We start from the raw sequence: 21812 nt of genomic DNA, 5'->3' as shown, positions 1-21812 counted from the left end.
CTTTGTAAAATTTTTTTTTTTGATTGTCATATACAGAGTTAGACATTTTAGCATTGCTGGCTGTGAAATTATCTTGTTGGTTTCTTTGCTTCTTTAAGTTTTTCCTCTGACAGGTACCTCAGAGGGTACTACCTAGACAGCCCTACTGAAAATGTATCCTATTACTCCCTCTCTTTAACCCCATCTCCCAGTGTCCCCTCTTGTAACACTGTTGTAATGGCTCACAGTGTCTTGCTTCTTGTCTGACTCCCATCTCCCAGTGTCCCCTCTTGTGACACTGTAACAATCCACAGTGTTTTGCTTCTTGTCTTTGAGAATAAGCTTCAAAGGACAGAGTTCTGGTTAGTTTCACACAGTTAGAACACAGCTGGACGGAGAGATATACTCAGTTTAACAAAAGAATGAGCTAAAAATGTAGAATTTGAAGAGGATAAGAAGTAGCATGCACTAGACCAGTGGCTTGTTGGCTCATGGCCCCACAGCTAGGTTCAAGCCAACATGGGTGATGTAGTCAGACTCTAATAAAACCAAGTGGGGAGAAAAATGTTTTCATTATGAATATATGACAGACGTTAGAGGAGATGCCAGTGTGTAACGTGTGTGTGTGTGTGTGTGTATGTGTGTGTGTGTGTGTGTATACATATATATGTATAGTTAAAATGGCATGTTAACATGCACTTTTTGGTGTATTAGTTAACGTCAGAGAAGAGGATACTGTTTTTGTCCACCATATTTTTATGACCCATTAAAGAGTTGCAGGCTTTTGTTGCCGTGTACAACACATAAACCTAAAACAAAAATGACACAAGCACAAGACCTGGTTTCCCTTTGTGACTATTGGTGTTCTGTTGTGACATCAGATTGATTTTGGGTGCTAGCTGTACCCTTTAAACATTTCCACGCTTGATACCTTGTTATGTAATGAGAGTGAAGAGGACAGTGATTCTTCACTCTGCCAATTTGGAGCCCCCTCCTTGCTCTTTTTTGATGAACAGGGGACAGACTGAGACTGCATTGGGCTGGAAGGCAGTTGGTCTAGGGCGCATTTTGGAATTACAATAAAACCCAGGACCGAGTAGGCCAGGAACAGACTGTTAGAAACCTGTGTTATTCTCTCTTCCCAGCTGTTATAAGATGTCACAGGCCAGAAACTATGCATATGTTCAGTTACAGAGTCTTACCAGGAAAATGGCCAGGCTGAGACTTCTTGGATGATCGGCTGGTTTATATTGTAATTGTGGGATATTCTACACCAAACCCAAAAGACCTTGCAATAACATACTGTGTTTGACATGGAAAATATGATGATTGTGTGATACTCAAGCTTGTACATTTTAAGGAAGCTCTTTTTAGCTTAATGTCAGCAAAGCAGCTGCTGTTTGAATTTAGTTTGTGAAACACTGAATTATTCATTTCCATAAACAAAACTTCCTTAGTAATTATTTAGCATTAATTTATTTCTCTTTATTTCAATCAGCCCCTTTGACATTCTGGTTTAAAATTAAAAATATTCTTTGTGGAGTTTAACAAGGAAGACTTTGTGACAGCTACTTTTTCTACCTCTGGTCTTATGGCAAAAATGTACATATTTGGAGATATGAATTATATCTTATGGCTCATTTTCAGTCTTTTAATAAAGTTCTTAATAATACAGAGAACAAAAGTAAAATATTTTTCTGTAGTGTCTTCTGAGTTCTCAAGGCTCTCCTTGGCACTGAGTTTTGACATTTTTCTGTAGTGTCTTCTGAGTTCTCAAGGCTCTCCTTGGTGCTGAGTTTTGACATTTTTCTGTAGTGTCTTCTGAGTTCTCAAGGCTCTCCTTGGCACTGAGTTTTGACTTGCTACATCTTAGCATAATGCTCTATGCTTGCACATGTGTAGCATGTAATGAGTCTGATATCCTTCATTGTAAGTGCATTAGCGGTATTTTAAATAACTAATGGTTTGTATTCATATTGTTTGATAGACTATTTAGCATAATAAAGAGGTAAAGTTTATTGGTTCGTGGTTCTTTCAATTCCCTTATCTACAAATGTAAGTTTATGAAGTTTAGAAATAAAAAATGTGCATTTTTACATTATAAGATTTTATATATAAAATGCATATAATATCATTACATTATAACATGGAGTTCTGTTATATATCTGCATTGTCTGGACAGCACAATTTTGACTTATACTACTCAAAATTCTCAACTCTAGTAAACTACATTTAGCTGTAATTTTCATTCTAAAAATTTAAAGTTTTTCTAATTTTCCGTCTAAATTTTTGAGTTTGCTAACAATCAAAACAGGCATTTCTGGTCAATAAACACAGCAAATAATTTGACTTTACAGTTTGTCTTCATGTTAAATTTAAAGGAAATGAAGGATAAAGTCAATTCTACATTCTCTTATCTAACAGTTACAAATTTGCATAAGGGTTTTCTTATTTTGGGATTTAGTGATTTCTCAGTCTTTTCCTCTTTCTGGAAAGGTCACTTAGAAATAGTTGACTTGATTTCTTGTATGTGCCTGCCTTTTGGAGAGGGTAGTCACAGAGGGATATGGGCTGGAAAAGAGTGGCTGTTTGTTCGCCCATTAGAAATAGCCTGGTATGTCTTTTTTTTTTTTTTTTTCCTGAGAGTAATCAATCTCTAATAAAACTATATTCTTAACTACTTGAGCTGATAAACAGCAAGGTCTGTTTTAGTATAGTTTATTTTATGTCAATTTTCTATTTGCCCTGTATAAGATATATTTAATTACCTTACTTCATCTCTGGGTTCAGATTAATCAGATCCTGCTACATAGTGGTGTTCAAATTAGAATAATACTTTAATCAGCGGTGTTACCCATGCCATGGTAGACTAGGAAAGCTACTCCTGGCATATTGAAGATGCATGCATTTTATTTTCTATTGTAATTTAAAAGTAAGATCAGAAATATTGATTTCTACTTGACTGGAGAGATGATTTAGTTTGAATATCAGTCTGATGTTAATCAGGTGAGAATTAATTGAGTTGGAGGTATTAGATATTCAGTGCTGTTAACTGAGCCGTGATCAATCTAGAGAGAAGCTTTCTGTTGGACTGTGCTAGAATTGTCAAACAGCTCATGCACTACAATGTAGAATAATCTTTTCATGTTCATCCTTCTATCTTCTTGTCTCATTAAATGCACCACTAAATTCATTCTATACACAGACTAATCTTTAAAGTGTAGAATGTTAATAAATCATAATTTAATAGAAAATTAAAAGCATAATAATTTTGTCACAAAATGCTTTTGTTGTCACAATTTTTGTAATATGTTATCTAGAGCTGAATTTTAAAGCCAAGTGATTAAATACCTACTTCTGAAGTATACTTGTAACATAAAAAAGGAGAAAAAAATCCTATATAGTTTTATTTAATTGTTCAACATTGAAAGAAGTGAGCAGTACAGAATTATTTTAATGTTTACCTCCTGAAATAAAAATAGAGTCAGTAGCATTTTATTGGTCTGAAATGTGGCATGGGCTTTTCATTTATTTTAAGAGTGTGATAGCAATATCATAAGTGTTGTGAAAATATAAATGGTGAGATAACACCTCCATGGGACCTGAGCTTAAGTAGTAAAATCTTCAAATAGACTGCAGCCAGAACTAAAGGATCCATTTGTCTTGTTAACCAGGGATAGTACACTTATTAGTGTCTAATTAAATTTAGGGCACTGTGGCTTTCAGCCCCTTCCCCTCATTTTTTTTTTCTCTCCGGAAACTGGGAATTTGGATTTATTTACCACCAACGTAGCACATACTGTTGTCAGATTCCTTTCATGTTGGCAGTTGGTGTGACTGTGTTAAATTAGAAGCCTGCAAAGTGACTTTTGAGAGTGTCTTTTTACCTTCAAATAATACTTTTCACTTGAAACCATGTAGACATACATTTCACAAAAAGGAGTTTCTAAATTTGTAGTTGAGAACAATTAGTATTTAAGGAAATTAAGCTATACATCAGAAACAGCCCTGGAGGGTGATGAATGGGGAGTTCTTATTCTCAGGGGATTCCCACCAGGTGTTGCTAAAGAGAGACCAGGGAAAGGGCCACAATGGAGAGGTGGCTGGCTTCCTCATGCCACGCTCTCACCCTGGTTCTCTTTCCCCTCTCCCAGCCTAGAACTACCTTTCTTCTCTCTTTTAAGTTAACACTTTGTTCGGAGTACCAAAACCTCATACAAACAGTTTCTCCAATTCTTGTGCCCCAGACTGTCAGTGTCCCTGCTGTGAGATAACCAGAGCTGTGGTACACTTTCTTCCACAGCCGCTGTGTGCTTCTGTTCTGAGCAGTGATATTCTGCAGCACTTTCCAATGCCATTTCACTAGCATCCTCTATATCCTGGGGACTGCTAGTGGCACAACCCACCTGTGCTGTAACCCCAGCTCCTGGGGTGGGGCAAAGGCAGGAGACACTTGAGCCCAGCAAGTTGACTGTGGTAACACACCTCTCAACAAAGAAAAAGAAAAGAACTTTGGAGACTAACATGCAATGGCTGTTTGCTATTTCGTGGTGTAGTGTTTTCATTTTGGCAGGTGGTATTAGAGTTAGAGCTGATGTTGACTGAAAGACGCATTGTTTGTTTTGAGAAGATAGGATATGACTGTCAGTATGCTGTTCCTTTAATGAATACCTGTGTAATATCCTCTTTATGGGTGTTCACAAGTTAACTTATTTTAAGGAAGATGCACGTAATAGTTGTCTTACTGTGACTGCTCCTGTGACTGACTCTGAGGTGCTTACTGTCTTTGTGGACACTGAACTGTTAAAAGCAGCTTGTTGAATATTTGTCACGCCAGCTCATTACAGGGTAGTGACCGTTGTGGTTTGTGAGTGCACTGTGTAACAGGATATGTAAGGAAAACGTGAGAAACAGGCTCGTTGACGTTTTAGCTCTCTTACCAGGCTGCTTTCTGAGTCCTCCACTTCTCATCATTAATGGATACTCATGGGAGCTACCATTTGAGAATCTCCTACCCGTGATCTTTTTAAAAAGGCAGGCTGGTCAGGAGCTTTGCTGGTCACCTGACTTCTGTCTTCCATCCCAATTCTAGCAGCACTTTGTTGGGTGTGCAGAGCACTGGCTTCCGGCAGGGCTGTGTGTTCCTCTGGTGACTCCATGACACAGAGCGGCACTTGGCTCCATTGTGAGTGCGAACACAGAGAAAGGGTGGCTGCATGTCACTGTGTGTGAAAGCCCCAGCCCAGCCCGGGGGATAACTTACTCCCGAAAGTAAGAAAAGTGCCACATGGCAAGGAAACGAAGGGATCGGGACATACTAAAAACATAGCAGGCCGGGAAATTCCTGAGCCCTCAGACTGTGGAAAGGTGTCTGTCACCCTTGCTTGCTTTCCACACAGAACACTGGACAGGAGCCCACCTGTCACCCGATAACCCTGTGTATGCATCAGCTCAGCTAGGTCCTCTACTGCTATTAGGGCCTTCTTAAATTGCCCTGTGACTGACTGACTGTTCACCTGTCCAGACCTGGTCCTGTACCTCACCATTATGGTCTCCAGGGTCCTGCCTACCTCACCTCTGCCGCTTGGCTCACTCCTGAGGCTGGCTCTGAACTAGCTTTCCAGCTGATTTGGCTAACAATCTGACTACCTTCAGTGGTTTGTAGATTGCTCCTATTGTTGTCCACCTCTACCCCCTTAAACTTTGTTGCCTCTTTAACCCTTTTATACAGCACCCTCACACGCCCAGAGAGAAAGAGACAGAGAGACATAATTACTACGTGATGTGTGACCCGAGAGTTAATATTAGTAATTAAGATTGAAATTAATCTCTCATCAGCCATCTATCAAGGGAAATTGGGGCCACTTGGCAAATGCAGTCACTATACTGATGATGTATGTAGCCTGTGAATTCGTCACCATTCTTTAAAATAATGGTTCCGACCTTGTGGAAAGACACACATGTGTCTGCATTTCCAGCACAGTGTATTCATGACACACTTCAAACCTGAAATGCAGAATTGACGATTTTAGGTGGTTGCTGTGAGAAGCTTATGAAAGGAAAGAGGCTTTATCATTGCATTTGTGAATTTATTCCTGTTGGCTTCTTCAAATAGACAACAGAAGTGTTGGCCTCTGTCCCTATAAATAACCTTCACCTGTGCACGTAGGAGCTCTGAGTAAACCAACTCATCAGGTCACAAGAAGGATAAATACAAGGAAAACTTAGCCCATTATATTCAGTTTCCAGAAGCCACTTTCTAATGTGTAGAATTCTTGCTTCAAATATTTAAAAGTGTTTATAAGAATTCTGCAGAATACAGACTCGGGAGCTGAGGTATTGGATGCTGTTTTATCTTTGGTGGCTACTAGTGAGAACCCAGCATGCAGTCCTGAGTCACTGCTCTGTGACAGTGGTGGAGCACGCTGAGTCACTGCCTCTCCGCTCTGAGGATTGAGAGCTCTGGCCCGTTAGTCTGCTCCATGGGACTCAATGTTCCTACCGGGTAGTGAGCCTCCCAACCCTTGCTCTCGTCATGGAGAGGAGTGAGAGGGGCCCAGAAGTCACGGACTCTTTTCTTGAGTTTAAAAAGTCTGGCTCTAGTCTGGTCTGTGCCACACTGTGTGGTCTTAAAATGAGGGTTTCACCTTGTTAAAGCTCGGTTTCTCCAGCTACTGAAGGTAATTATGGTTCCTATTTGGTGGGGATTATAGAAACACAAAACATTTAGTACAGTGCCTAGCACAAGGGAACAGTCAGTGTTGTAGTTCCTATTGTTATCAATAACTTTAAGTGCCTTGTAGGAAAATAGTAGTGAAATGATGTGGAAAAACAGAAGAAGTAAAAAAAAAAAAAAAAAAAAAAAAAGGCCCATAAGGTAATAAATAGTTTCTTGTGTGGAGAAATGAACTACTGGTTATCTGAAGCCCTTATTTAATACCACTAGTGCCTCTCATAGCCCTGGGCTCTCTCACAGACACCCCCTGTCTCCCCCCCCCCACACACATACACTTGTGTGCCAGCAGCAGCAGCTCACACATACTGACCGATTCGGGGAAGCATTGATCTCATGAAATCTATATTCTAGCAAACAGACGGGGCTGAGTATTCTCCAGATTTGTAATTTCCAGAAAGCTCTTAAGTTTCATGTTATATATTTATTTATTTCTAACTTTGTTTTTGGACAAATTCTATTTACAACACAGAATTAGGTCCTTTTACTCCAGCTCCAGGGAATCTGCTGTCCTCTTCTGGCCTCCCTGGGTACCTGCACTCACAGACACATATACACAGACTTAAAAATAAATCTTAAAAAAATAAACCTTTAGAAGTGATTGTAAAATAATAATTTTTTTTAATTATGGAGATGTAAGTAGTGGTCCTAGTCAGATACCTGAATTTAAAGAATTATGTATATGAGTATTTTGCTTGTGTACATGTGTATGTCCCATGTGTCTGCCTGGTGCCGCCAGAGGTCAGTCCAGGGTATTGGATGCCTTTGGAAGCAGAGTTACAGGTGGCTGTGATGTAGTATCCTGTGGGTGCCAGGGCCTGAAGCCAGGTCTTCTGCAAGAACACCAAGTACTCCTAATTGCTGAGCCATCTTTCAAGCCACCAATAGCAGAGATTTTAAGAAATGTATCTTTTAAAACTATTCTATCTCAATAAATGCCTTAGTTTTGGATAGCTGTATTTATAAAATATTATGTTCCATGAAACTCATTAAGTGAAGAAAAAATTGTAAAAGATCAAGTGTCTGATTCTTTTCCCTTTTTGTTTTTCTGAGACAAGTTTTCTCTGTGTAGCCCTGGCTGGCCTGGAATGCACTCTGTAAAACTCCTGAGTGCTGGGATTAAAGGTGTGCGCCATCACTGCCCAGGAATGTTTTAGATCCCCTCAATGTATGGCTTATTGGACATGTCCTCAAGGTTTGTTCATATTACAGTAACTAGAAACTATACCTATGAGTAATTAAGTACAATGTGAATTATTGTTTTTGTCCTCTATCTTAGCCTGAGTCTTCTGGTTCTTCCTAGACACTTGTTATAATCTTATTTATTTTACATCCCAACTACAGTTTTCCCCTCCCTCCTCTCTTCCCATTGCACCACACCTCAACCCACCCCTCCTCTCTTTATGTTTAGAAAGGGGCAGGCCTCCTATGGGTATCAACAAAGCATGGCATGTTAAGTTGAGGTCAGACTAAGCACCTCCCTTCGTATTTAGGCTGAGCAAGGCAATCCAGTGTGAGGAATAGCTTCTGAAGAGCCAGCCAAAGCCTTAGGGACAGCCCCTGCTCCCATTGTTACAAGTCCTACAAGTAGACCAAGTTACATAACTGTCACATGTTATGTAAGTAGAGGGTGTAGTTTAGTCCCAAGCAGGCTCCCTGGTTGTTGGTTCAGACTCTGTAAGCTCCTATGAGCCAGGTTAGTTGTTTCTGTAGGTTTTCTTTTTATGTCCTTGACCCCCTGGCTCCTACAATCCTTCTTCCCTCTCTTCCGCAGGATTCCCTGAGCTCAGACTAATGTTCCACTGTGGGTCTAATGGGGGAAGTACTTCTGTGTATGTGTTTGTCTTACTGGATGATAAATAAAATACTGTTTGGCCAATGAGGCAGGACTAGGAGTCAAAGGGGATTCTGGGAAATGTAGTAAAGAAGTGGTGATCCAGGCAGGAAGTGACATAGCAAGGAGACTCATTTAAGCAAGGAGAAACAGGAAGTGTCCTTTTCTCCCTCCGCTCTTCCTCCGGTGGCACAATGTGATCCACTGGCTAGGAGGGACACCAATGGAAGGTGTCTGATAAGTCTTATAAAATATATAGATTTATGATAATTAAGACTGAGCTAACAGATGAGAATCCTAGTCATTGGCCAAGCAGCTTTGAACCTAATACAAGTTTCCGTGTATTAAATTGGGCCCTAACTTGGGTGGGCAGCTGGCGTAAAGCGCACACGTGGCGGTGGGGCTCGTCGGCTTTTGGCCGAAAGATTTATTGTAACATGGGTCTTTGCATTTGTCTCCATCAGTTTCTGGATGAAGGCTGTCTGATGACAGCTGGAGTGGTCACCAGCTGATGACAGGGGATGGCCAGTTCTGGCTATGTACCCACTGTTGCTAGCAGTCAGTCTTAGCTGGGGTCATCCTTGTAGATTCATGGGGTTTCTCTTGCATCAGATTTCTACCTGACCATGAACCCCCCTCCCCCAGTCATCTCGTTCAGTACTCTGTCTCCCTCTCCATCCGCCTTGCAACCCGATCCCTCCAGTTCCCATCCCCACCTGCCCCCATTCCACCCAGGAGATCTCTTCTCTTTGCCCTTCCCAGGGAAATACATGCGCCCCTCCCTCCCGCTCCCCTTGGGCCTCCTTGTTCCCTAGCCTCACTGGGTCTGGGCACTGTAGCATGGCTGTCCTTTACAAATAATACCCACTTATGAGGGAGTACATACCTTGTTTGTCTTTCTGGGTCTGGGTTACTTGACTCAGGATGATGTTTTTTCCCCCTAGTTCCATCTGTTTGCCTTCAAATTTAATGATATCATTGTTTTAATCACTGAGTAATACTGCATTGTGTAAATGTACCACATTTTCTTTATCCATCTTTTGGTTGATGGGCATCTAGTTTGTTTCCAGGTTCTGGCTATTACGAATAACAACACTGCTATGAACATAGTTAGGCAAGTGTCCTTGAGCATCCTTTGGGTATGTGCCCAGGAGTGGCATAGTTGGGTCTTGAGGTAGATCGATTTCAAATTTTCTAAGGAATTACCGTACAGATTTCCATAGTGGCTGTACAAGTTTGTTCTCCCCCCAGCAATGGAAGAGTGTTCAATCCCCTTGCTCCACATCCTCTCCAGCATGAGCTGTCTCTTGTGTTTTTGATCTTAGCCATTCTGACAGGAGTAAGATGGAATCTCAGGGTCATTTTGATATGCATTTCTCTGATTATTAAGGATGTTGAACATTTCTTTAAGTGTTTCTCTGCTGCTTCACATTCTTCTGTTGAAAATTCTGTTTAGGTTTGTACCCCATATTTTAATTGGATTATTTGGTGATTGGTGACTAGTTTCTTGAATTCTTTATATATTTTGGAGATCATCCCTCTGTTGGATGTGGGGTTGGTAAAGATCTTTTCCTATTCTGTAGACTGCTGTTTTGTCTTATTGACAATGTCCTTTGCCTTACAGAAGCTTCTCAGTTTCATGAAGTCCTATTTATTGATTGTTGAGCATAATGTCTGTGCTACTGGGGTTCTATTCAGGAACCGGTCTTCTGTGCCAACATGCTCAAGGTTATTCCCTACTTTTTTTTCCTATCAGGTTCAGTATAACTGGATTTATGTTGAGGTCTTTGATCCACTTGGATTTGAGTTTTGTGTTGGGTGATAGATGTGGGTCTATTTTCATTCTTCTATATGCTAGCCTCCACTTGTGCCAGTAACATTTGCTGAAGATGCGCTCTCTCTCTCTCTCTCTCTCTCTCTCTCTCTCTCTCTCTCTCTCTCTCTCTCTCTCTCTCATTTCCATTGTATAAGTTTGGATTTTTTGTCAAAAATCATGTGTTGATAGGTGTGTGAATTTACATCTAGGTCTTCAGTCCGATTCCATTGATTGGTCTGTCTTTATGTCAATACCATGTTGATTTTATTACTGTAGCTCTGTAGTAGAACTTGACATCAGGGATGGTGATACCTCTGGAAGTTCTTTTGTTATACAGGATTATTTTGTTTTGTTTTTAGCTATTCTGTGTTTTTTGTTTTTATGAACCTACCAGTCCATGAGCATGGGAGATCTTTCTATCTGATATCTTCTCTAATTTCTTTCTTCAGAGACTTAAAGTTTTTGTCATACAGGCGTTGTGAGATGTTTGATAACACGGTGTAAAGATATGTCACTGTGATTGGTTTAATAAAAAGCTTAATGGCCAATAGCTAGGCAGGCAGTATAGGTGGGCCTTCTGGGCAGAGATGGGGGAGGGCAGGCCGCAGGACAGGAGGTTAGCCAGCAGTCTGCTGGGGCTGAGGACTGCTGCAGAGACTTGGGGCAAAGCGCATTGGCCTGTGGGGAGGACAGGGCAGCACATCTGAGGCAAAGCAAGTGCAAGGCAGGGTGGCTGGTGGCCTGGCTGTGGGTAGAATGTGGTCCCATCCCAGAGACTCAAAGTGCAGTGTAAACGGTGAGATTCCTGGATGGAAAAGAAACAGAAGACTGCCATGTTTATGGTGTTTTGGGACTTGGTAGTGAATGAGAGCACATTGCAGAGTTCTTCAGAAGGCAGAGGCTCTGATGGCGACCATCAGAGGGAAGTCTTCACCTCTGCCATGTGCTGAGAGGAATCATAGATATCTGGACACCAGATACCAGGTCCCGGGAGAAGTCTTAACTGTTGTTACTTATTTCCCTTGGGATGTGCTCGTTTCTCACTAGAAAATCCTACAAGGTGTCTATAGTCTGTACATCTCCAGCAGCTTCCCTGCCTTTATCTCACAGGTCCTCCTCTCAGATCCTTCTCTATAGTGAGCAGTACTCGTTGTCGTCTGCCTTTACTGGTGTACATGCATGTTACTGAGCGTGGAATTTGTACAGTCTGGATAATGGGTTCTAAGTGAGAGATGTAATTATGTTCATGTAATAAGTCTTTTTTTTTTTTTTTTTAATTTCAGATTTTACCAGATGTTGCAAGGACTCTGGAATCCTTATGGTAGTAAAATGCCGGAAAGAAAATTCTGCATTGAAAGATTGTCTAACTGCTTAGTAAGTAGTCAATTCAGGCCATAGGATTGTACAGCAAGTACTTTTCCTTGCTGAACCATCTTGTCAGCCCTAATCAAGTCTTTTTAAAATATTTCACTGCTGCTCCTCAACTCTTTTGCTATTGGCTTTGAGATAGATATGGATACGGGCCTGATCCTTTTTCCTCAACCTCTTGAGGACTGGAATTATACTTGGGAGCTGCCAGTCTCAGCTCAGTTCCTTAATTCTTTAAATGAGAGTATGCAGATTTCAGTGTGGAGGTGCACGCCTTTACTCTCAGCACTCAGGAGGCAGTGTCAGGAGATCAGTAAGTTAAGGCCAGCCAGGTCTACAGAGTGAGTTCTAGGACAGCCAGAGCTACATAGAGAAACCCTGTCCAGGGAAAAGGAAATGAGGGAGGGAGGAAGGGAGAGAGGCAGAGAGAGAGAGAGAGAGAGAGAGAGAGAGAGAGAGAGAGAGAGAAAGAATTGATTTCATTGAATGCAAGTGCTTTTGTTTTTCTTTTTTTTAAATTATTTATTTTATGTATAGGAGTGCTCTATCTGCATGTACAACTTTATGCCTGAAAGGGCATCAATCCCACCATACATGGTTGTGAGCCACCATGTGGTTGCTGGGAATTGAACTCAGGACCTCTGGAAGAACAGCCAGTGCTCTTAATCTCTGGGCCATCGCTCCAGCCCCCTTTGTTTTCATCTCCATATGTCTCCATATGGTTTATTATATACACTCTTGACAAATAATATCCCAAGATATTTTAGTAAGTTAATTGATAGTTGTGAGATTTTAATTTTGGCAAGCTGTTTTTTCCAAATGCAGCCCTTGAAACATAAATATGAGTGTGGTGTGCTGTTTTTTAGGTGAGTAAATTAGAAAGTGATGCTTTTCTGAACCCCTCACATATCCTTAAGAACAGGCTGTATCTATGTACAATTACAGGCATTTAGAATCCCACAGCTGGGAGGGATGAGCCTATCCAAACCCATTTCTGTCTCTGTAGTTAGAGATGAGGAAACCCACCAATAGTTTGCAGGCTTTTCTCTGAGGCAGTCTCAGCTGTGGTGGTTGCTGGCCAGGACTGCACAAGCCCTTCACGGTGGAGGAGTGCCTTCTTCTGGTTCTGCTTCTTAGTGTGCCTCAGATAATTTTCTCTTCCTCTTAAATGGATGTTTTTGAAGGTGTTATGCTAAGTTCACGAGACCCCAAATTGACCACCAAGGAGCCAACTCTCTGATGCAAAAGCAAGGGTTTCTTTAATAACTGACAGTTAACTGTATTAACTTGGTTCCTCTGTCCATCTGACACAGCAGGTGGAGCAAGAAGGACCTGGAGGGACTTCGGGGCAGGGAATTTATTGGGGTGGAGCAAGAGGAGTGTCTGGAGTCTGAAATCATCTCAGGATCGGTGCACTTCCGGGCTTGGGTGACTTGTCCTGTATAGATTGGTCAACTGGTTTCTATGGTCTATAGGCTCTCCCAGGGCGGTTGCTATGCTCTGTATGTCACATTCAGAGCCTGCCAGCTAACTTCTCTTTCGTTCTGTGCCACATGGAGGTAACTGGCTTCCTAGTGACTAGGAGGTCTGGCAAGGCCAGGAAGCTCAGCACATGTTGCTGGGTCAGAGGCCTACATCTTGCTGGGTCTTTTCTGCAGCCTATTATGGCTGCTAAAGCGGGGCAGGTGGTGGGGGGGAGCTGAGTGAAGGTCTGGTTCCTTCAGTAGGAACACAAATATTTTACAGAAATGCAATGAAATGAAGCAAAACTAACGCAACAGACACATTGAACAGAAATAGAAATGGCATAGTTCAGGAGAATCCACAGGTTTGTCCTAGTTCCATTGTTAGACCCCCGAAAACTCAAGTTTCCGGGGTCTCAGGCCAGGTTCGCGGTCACCCCAATCACCAGGCGGATTCGAGAGCTTGCTGCAAACTGCACGAGGCTTTATTGTAATTTAACGAGCTAACCCCATGTTAGCTCGGGTCTTTCACCCACCCGCCATGGCGGACGGCTAGAAAAGACGGCTCCTTGGGTCTCCCAAAAGATCTTATAGGGCAGCGTAAGGGGAGTGTCTAGGGGTACGCACAGGCTTACGCACAGGCTCACAATTGGTGTGCTTCCAGGCTTGGAGGGCTTGCCCTGTGTTGATTGGTCAACTGGTTGTTATGGCCCATAGGCCCTCCCTGGGTGGTTGCTATGCTCTCCACGTCATTGCTGTGCGCTTGTCCATAAAGCACACCCAGGGTCGTAAAGCATAGCGCCACCAGCTAACTTTTGATTGGTTCCTTGTCACAAGACAGGCATCTGACCTCTAAGTGACTAAGGTTCCTTGTCACGAGACAGGCATCTGACCTCTAAGTGACCAAGGCAGGTTTATGGCAAGCACGTGTTCGGCTGTTATGGCTGCCAAAAGGGAAGCCGGTTCCTTCACCAGACTCTGTAGTGAAAGTTGAATGAAAAATGAGGACATGACATTCCTATGTGCAGTTAAGGCAGGTTATTGAGACATGAAGGATAAACACAGCCAGAGGCTTCTGGGAGGGTCCAGACTGAACTGGGCTATGAGGTTGGGGGGAGGGGGCAAGTGGACCAAGAGAAATCCAGGAGCAGAGCCAGCCAGCAGCCAAGAGAGTACTACCAAAGTGGTTGAGTTATGTAGGGATGAGAAACTGGGGGAGGGGAGGGGAGTGCAGCATCAGCCCCTGGTAGTGGCCTGTGAGAAGTGCTGGGAGGAGCCATGCTACTGAGTGAGACTTGACCTTGTCTTTTTGGGACCTGACAGAAGTGCTAATGAGGCTCTCACAGGAGACTCCATGGATATGGCTCAAGTAGGGTCTGCCCTGGCTAGAGTCCTGAGTCCTACAGAAAACACCTGCTGAACAGACCATTTGGTCTGAGACGACTGCTTTTTTCCTGCAAGATCAAAGTGTGCTACACTGAGAGAATGGAGAGACCTGCCCAGAGGCCTACAGATCACAGGAGGCTGGCACAGCACAGCCTTCACAGCACCCTCTCCGCCCCCACCCCCCACAAACACGCACACAGGGCAGGTGGACAGTAAGCAATTCCCTTACCCTAAGTCCCTCAGTTTTGCAAGGGTGCATACCTTTCCTTGCTGCATTGCACCCAGCAGAGCCATTGTTCTCTGTGTCCTGGCCACCAAGCTGATCACAGGGATTCCTCCTAAATCCTTTGTTCTGGAACCTTCTGCATTTTCCCTCCTGCTGTGAGTCAATTTTACACTCCAGCTTGAATCCTTAACAAGCCTAAGACAGGGAAACCTTTGTGCTTGTCTTCCTCAAAATGCAGCTCCACCCTTTGTCATGCACTTCGTGGCTGAAGCCTTACACTACACACCTAAATTCCTCATTGCTGTGTATTGTCCTTGAGAGTGACAGGAAGTCCTCCTGGGATGATTGAAGGTCAGACCATCAAATAAGAAAGGCTTCCAGTGGATAAACAGCCCTTAACAACACAGTTTGCTGGTTTGTGCTCTCCACATGGGGAACAGGTCTAGGCTATCACCAGAATTCCCAGCCTGGGAGGTTCCTGGACATGTAGGCTTATATGAGAGGCCGGAGAGCATCCCAGTCCAGCTTGATTAATCGCTGGTCATTGATAGAAACTGGCTCTTCTTGTCTGTGTACAGGAAGCTGGTGAGTATTGCTGGAGAAAACTACAAATGTGTACAGTTCTGGTGACATGCACACCACTGCTCTGTGTATTGGAGACCATCTGCTCAGCACTTAGTGCCTGAGCACTGAACCCTGGTCCCACGCCAGCTGGAATTTCTTCCGTGAACCTCAAATTTCCCTTGCTATGGTGACTGCCAGTGCCACTGTGTGCTTCTTGTGTGACCTTATAAAAGACACCAGAGCCCTTCAGTGGGAGGAAAAAGTGAGGAGGGTATTATTGGAGGGTATTGCAGTAGCAGGTCACCCTTTTAAAGTCTGCAGGGGATGGCTGCGAAAACCAAGAGTTTCCCCACAAACTGCAGCTGCCTTTCCTAGACTTCCTCAGATGATGTGCACAGCATTGTGAGAATAAAGGCCAACTTTCCCCTCAACCAGTTTCCATAGCAAAGGCAGTACACAGAACAGGCTGGCACCTGCGAAGTCTCCACCAGCCAATCCAAAATTCTCCTGGGAATTTTGATTTATCTTGAGTGTTTATCTTGGCCAGGAGACCGTTCCTTCTCACATCACACAGGATTGCAACAGTTACCCCATCTCCCACAGTGCCCATTCCACATACGTTGGGGATATGGAAGGAGGGGGGATGTCCCTTGGACATATGATGCCTGTGCTCCATGGAGTGTGACTGCTCAGCCCTTGAGGAGGAACCATGTCTTGTTAGACCCCAGGAAAACTCAGGCCTCCGGGGTCTCAGCCCAGGACCGTGGTCCCCTCAATCACCAAGTGGATTCGAAAGCTTGTTGCAAACTGCATGAGGCATTATTATTACGAGCTAACCCCATGTTAGCTCCGGTCTTTCACCCACCCGCCATGGCGGGTGGCTAGCAAAGACAGCTCGAAGGGGCTGCATAGAGATCTTACAGGGCAGCATAAGGGGAGTGTCTAGGGGTACGCACAGGCTCAGGATTGGTGTGCCTCCAGGCTTGGAGGGCTTGCCCTGTGTTGATTGGCCAACTGGTTGTTATGGCCCATAGGCCCTCCCAGGGTGGTTGCTATGCTCTGCGTGTCATTGCTGTGTGCTTCTCTGTAAAGCACACCCAGAGCCGTAAAGCATAGCACCACCAGCTAACTTCTGATTGGTTCCTTGCCACGAGGGAGGCACCTAACCTCTACTGACCAAGGCAAGGTCAGAAAAGCACGTGTTACTGTCATGGCTGCTGAAAGGGGCAGGCATCTGACCTTAGTGACTAAGACAAGGTCAGACAAATACGTGTTCGACTGTTGTGGCTGCTGAAATGGGGAGCTGGTCTCTTCAGTCTGATGTCATTCCGTCTTGCCTGATGAGAGAAATCCTTCACACCTTCTCAGCCCAGAGTCTCTGGTTTTTCTCCAAAAGTACAGAGAAAATGCTAGAACGTGATGATGTATGCTTATAATCATAGCATTCAAAGGGCTGAGATAAGATTGTTGCTAGTTGAAGGCTGGTCCAGGCTACATAGTAAAATTCTGGGAGAATGCCCAGCATCTTGTCTTCCAGTAGCTACATGGCGTCTCACTGGCGGCTTCTCTCTATGTCCTCTCCAAATTCTCATCGATGGTAGCCCCACCTGTACTCGCTGCCTGGCTACTGGCCAATCGGTGTTTTATTCATCACCAATATATTAACAGCATACAGAAGGACATCCCCATCAGAAACTTACATTGATGGGCAAAGTATGGTGTGGAAAGATGATAAAAGAATGAGATGTCAGGACCTCCCTTTGTTAGAAATTTAGCTCATGCAGAGCCACTGGGGTGTCTTATTAAACCAGCATTAAACACAAATAAAGTCTATAAAGATATATAATGTAAATATTGTATTATGCCAGAAAATTGAATACTAACTGTTGCATGTAAAATAAAAGACCCAGAGAGAGATATTTGGGTTTAAGCTTCAAGTTGAAGATCAGAGAAACAAAGCAGCCAAGCCAGTAGATCTTACTCTACCCAACCGAGGCAAAAGCTCTCCGATCCTGTCTTTTCCTCCTTATATGCCTTTCTCCACCCAGCCATAGCACTCCTGTCTCCACCTCCCTAGTGTGATCCTGCAGCAGCTTTGGCCTGAAGACTTTTCTTGGGCACTCTGGCTATTAAGAGTTAACAGTAAACTGTTTGGGACATGGAAAACTGCCTAGGCTGGCTTGCACATTTTCTTCTACTTGGTATCCTTGAAGCTGCAAAAGCTGGCAGCCTGAGAATGATCTATCATATGCCTCTAAATACTTAAAAATTGTGTTAATGGGGTTAATGAGTAAAATGATTGTAAAAGATAACTGTTTATCAATGATGACAAAACTTGAAGACGAATGATTGTAAACGATAACTCTGCTGACACTGGTCATCAATGATGACTAAAGTTATGACCCCAGATGTGCAAGACGAAAAGTTAAAGCACATGTCCCAAAACAAAATGATATGATCTATGTTCTGAAACATACAAATCTATCCCTGATTATTGAATTCTGTATAAATAAGGAAGTACTCTGAATGCTAGTCAGTCAGGCTACAAGAGTCTCTCAACCATCATGCCTAGCTCATCTCTCCCCACCCCCACCCTCCAAACTACTTACTCTCCTCTCTGCGACCTGGCCACACCAGGGCTGGCCCCCAGCAACCTGTCTTCCACTCTGGATGTCTGACTCCCTCCCTGCCTCACTGGTGTCTCATCTGACTTCCCAACTAACCTCTCGTGCCTAGCTATGGCCATTCAGCTTTTTAGTAAACCAGCCACAGTGTGCAAACAGATATCCCACAACATTCTCCTTTTTTGCCTAAGTAAAATGAAAGGTTTTTTACACTAACACAGTAAAACTACATGCACTAAGAACAATTATCAACTAATGATAATTCACAATGTCCATTCCATTTGTATTTGGCAAATTTGGAGAAACTACTTTATTATCTATCCTATCTTGGTGAGTTCAAAGTTTTATACCTGAAACACTGTCTATCATAACTTGTCTTACCTATCTAAAATATCTTTTTAGATCTTAAAACATTTTCGTAGATAAATAACTTAAGCTTTTATATCTCTTAACCATTAAACTTTACATCTCTTTTGTAAGTTTCTGTTTTTGAATTTAGTGACAAGGAAAATGGTATAACTACCTAATTCTTCAACCCTATCATAGACCCAAGAAGGATAAAATATTCCCTGAGTAAACAGGAATTGTAGAGTAAATAACTTTGAAAACTATAGAAATGACAGGAACAGCTGGCTTCCAGGACAGTCACCCAAGATTCCTCTGCAACATTGGGGCATCCATCTTCGGCCTATGGGCCTAGAATATCTGACAGACTTTTCTGTGAAGCAGGAACTTTGAAGGACTGTGCCGCCTCATCGTAGCAAAGCTTGGTAGTTGCTTTCTTTTGTGTTCTGCTTGTCCAGTTTGAACAGCATACTGTCAGTAGTTGAGACTAACTTTGCCACAATGAAAGCAAACCCCATATGGAGGTTCTTTGATGCACATCATCTTTTTTTTTTTTTTAAGTAAATCAGTGCTGCCAGGAGCAGATATTTCTCAATGTCATAAAAAGCCTTATGTTATTAAAATACCTTAAATGTCATATTGTTCAGGTCCCTGAAGTGTTTCAATACCATCTATATATCTAAACTATATCTCTGATTGACCTTGAAAACATTAATATGGCTACAAGTTTGCTTATTATAGATGACTGACTGCTAACCTGCATTTCTTAATTTTTCCAAATAGTTTGTAGTAATAAGTTTTCAAGGACTAGAATTTTGTATTACATTGTTAAACAAGCTACATAAGTACAGCATCTTAAACAGGAATAGAAACATATATACAGTATAACAAAAATAACCTTAAATTTGTATCAATATACAAAAATACCACCGGGTGTTGGTGGCGCAAGCCTTTAATCCCAGCACTCCGGAGGCAGAGGCAGGTGGATCTGTGAGTTCAAAGACAGCCTGGTCTACACAGCAAGTTCCAGGACAGGCTCCAAAGCAATACAGAGAAACCCTGTCTTGAAAAACAAAAACAAAACAAAATTAAAACTCAAAGCACCATACAGGATCCAGATGCCATGTGTATTTCCCATCCTTATATGGGTTATTCTTTCTATATTACTTTACTTTCTTTTTAAAAACTATTATTTTAAAACTTTTAAAATGGCTGTCTATACCCATTTTAATTTTTTATAACATCTGAACACATTTTTAAGCATACTGTACCTGTTCAGAGTTCTTTTCAGTCCGGTCCTGGCTTTACATTGCAGCATTCTTTGACCATGTGAGCCAAGCCTTAAAAAGCCAGGCTACATGTTTCTGACCAGACAAGACGGGATGGTTGTATGCAGAAATACTGCAGACCATGGCTCTGGGAACATGTTGCAGGCCCTTCTGTGCATACATAGGCTCCTTTTGTGGCTCTTCTTAGCACACAGTGCAGGTGGTTGCCTCTGCCCTCTTTGGGTCCACAGGCACCGAGTGCCAGGTGTCCCAGGGGTGCCTAACTGTCCCAGCTCTGGGAAGTTGTTGAGCAGAGTCCCTGCAAGTGACAGCTGACTGTCCTGAGTGCTTATAGAGAGGTCCAGGTAGTCAGGCAGCAACTTTGGTGGCCCTGGAAGTTGAATGACTTGCGTGTGGTCCTGTCATGCTTTATAGAGCGAAATGTGGTTGGACTTTGTCAGATTTTGTCTTGGGAACTGCAAGATCCCAAGTAATGACATCAATACTTATTAATTATAAAAGCCTGGCCTTTAATTTAGGCTTGTTCCCAATTAGGTCTTATAACTTAATTAACCTGTTTCTGTTAATCTTTGTTTTGCCATGTTGCTTTTAACTTGTCTTTTATTATATGTGTCCGACTACTTCCATGTCTGACCGGGGTCTCCTCATACACCTAGATTCATCCCAAGTTCCTCTCTCTGCCTGGGTGTCTTGCTTAATCTCTCCTGCCTAGCTGTTGGCCATTCAGCTTTTTATTAAAACAATCACAGTGACACATCTTCACACAGTGTAAACAAATACCCTGCAGCAGACCACACATCTCTCTATTTTTCAGTCTTGTCTCCCTTAAGATGTGTTTTAAAGTTGGTTTCTTTGGGTTAAGAATCTTAAATCTAAGTGTAGTTTATACCCATGGATTAAATAATCACAGATCGCATTTTTCTGCTTTCCCTCATATCCTAAATGAAACTTTTTTTTTGTTATTCAGACTGTGGCTTGAATTATAGTTTTCTATAGTCTAGAGTTATCTCCTCACTAACTCTACCTACTACCAAGTCAGTACCTCCCCCCACCCCCCCGCATCCCTACATCTTTTCCTTTGGCCAGCAGAGACCCGCATCATTTCTTGAATGAATATTAGTGACCCAACTTTAAAAACCTTGCTGACCCTTTCAGCCAACCTGCCACACACTGCCAGTCATTCAAGATTCTTCTGTGTGTTGTTAGTCCTGTGTTGTTAGTCCTGCTTTTGGGATAGATTGGTATAGTTTGGCACAAGTGGCCCATCATAATTAGGTCCCTGTGCACTGTTTCTTGGGTTCTTTCTGCTGTGAGCACAATCCGTTTGAAATGTCTTGTGTGTCTCACTCTGCCCTCAGATGTGCCTTTCAACATGCCCTTTTGTTGGCCTTGCAAACATTCTCATGACGTCTCTCCTTCCTCGTGTCTCCATGCCCGTCGTTGTACTTGCTCCATTTTGTCCTAGTCCAGCCCTTGCCTGTAAAGCCCTGGGCTCCTGGATTGTAGCATCATTCACTGTTATATTCTATGATAAGACTAAACTTAAGACTTTACTATGTACTTTATTAATTACAAAATTTTAAAAATCTTTTTTTTTTTTAATAGTTCATTAAAGTTTATTGTGCCTTGGTGACTGTTACTGAAAGTGAACTACTCAAGATGGAATCTCATGAATATCTGAATGTTATTAAAGTTCATATTGTATTTATTTTGAAATATTTTAATGTACTCCTTGTAGCTATAATGATCCAGCCTTCTATGAAGAATGCAAATTGGAATATCTCAAGGAAAGGGAAGAATTCAGAAAAACTGGAATTCCTACTAAGAAGAGACTACAGAAGCTTCCTACAAGCATGTAGGCAAGTAGTGAGTCAGGGAGTCACATCTATGGAAGCCACTTGTAACATAAGCCAGAAATGATGGACTGAAACAATGTTTGCTCACCCTAATCATGAAAATACCAATTCTTTTTTTTTTTTTTTTTGAAATAAAAATCTTTATTTCCAAGTTCTAGTTTATTAAATATGGGATAGAGGAAAAACTAAAAGGGATATTTTCCTGTTTTTTGTTTTTTTTTTTTTTTCATTTAAAACCAAGTTCTTCCACAACTCTTGCAATCACAGTGCTAACGGTCTTCGAATTCCTTATGTACATTACTTTCCTCTTATTATGCAGGCTGATGGCT

At 42.4% G+C, this 21812-nt stretch overlaps 1 protein-coding gene across 2 annotated transcripts in view; it reads left to right on the top strand.

Moving 5' to 3' along the window:
- Cmc1 (C-X9-C motif containing 1) overlaps positions 1 to 21634 on the top strand; it is a 62253-nt gene extending 40619 nt beyond the window's left edge. For both annotated transcript variants that reach the window (XM_027415337.2, XM_027415336.2), the window contains 2 exons: positions 11646 to 11736; positions 21366 to 21634. In XM_027415337.2, the coding sequence (XP_027271138.1) occupies positions 11646 to 11736; positions 21366 to 21486 (212 nt within the window). In that variant the 3' untranslated portion in view covers positions 21487 to 21634. The remainder of the gene's footprint in view (positions 1 to 11645; positions 11737 to 21365) is intronic.
- Positions 21635 to 21812: the final 178 nt, after the last annotated feature.

Source organism: Cricetulus griseus, chromosome 4 (genome assembly GCF_003668045.3).
Source record: "Cricetulus griseus strain 17A/GY chromosome 4, alternate assembly CriGri-PICRH-1.0, whole genome shotgun sequence".
NCBI classification, from domain to species: Eukaryota; Metazoa; Chordata; class Mammalia; order Rodentia; family Cricetidae; genus Cricetulus; species Cricetulus griseus.
The sequence above is the reverse complement of the archived record's forward strand: the minus strand, read 5'-3'. Positions and strand labels throughout refer to the sequence as shown.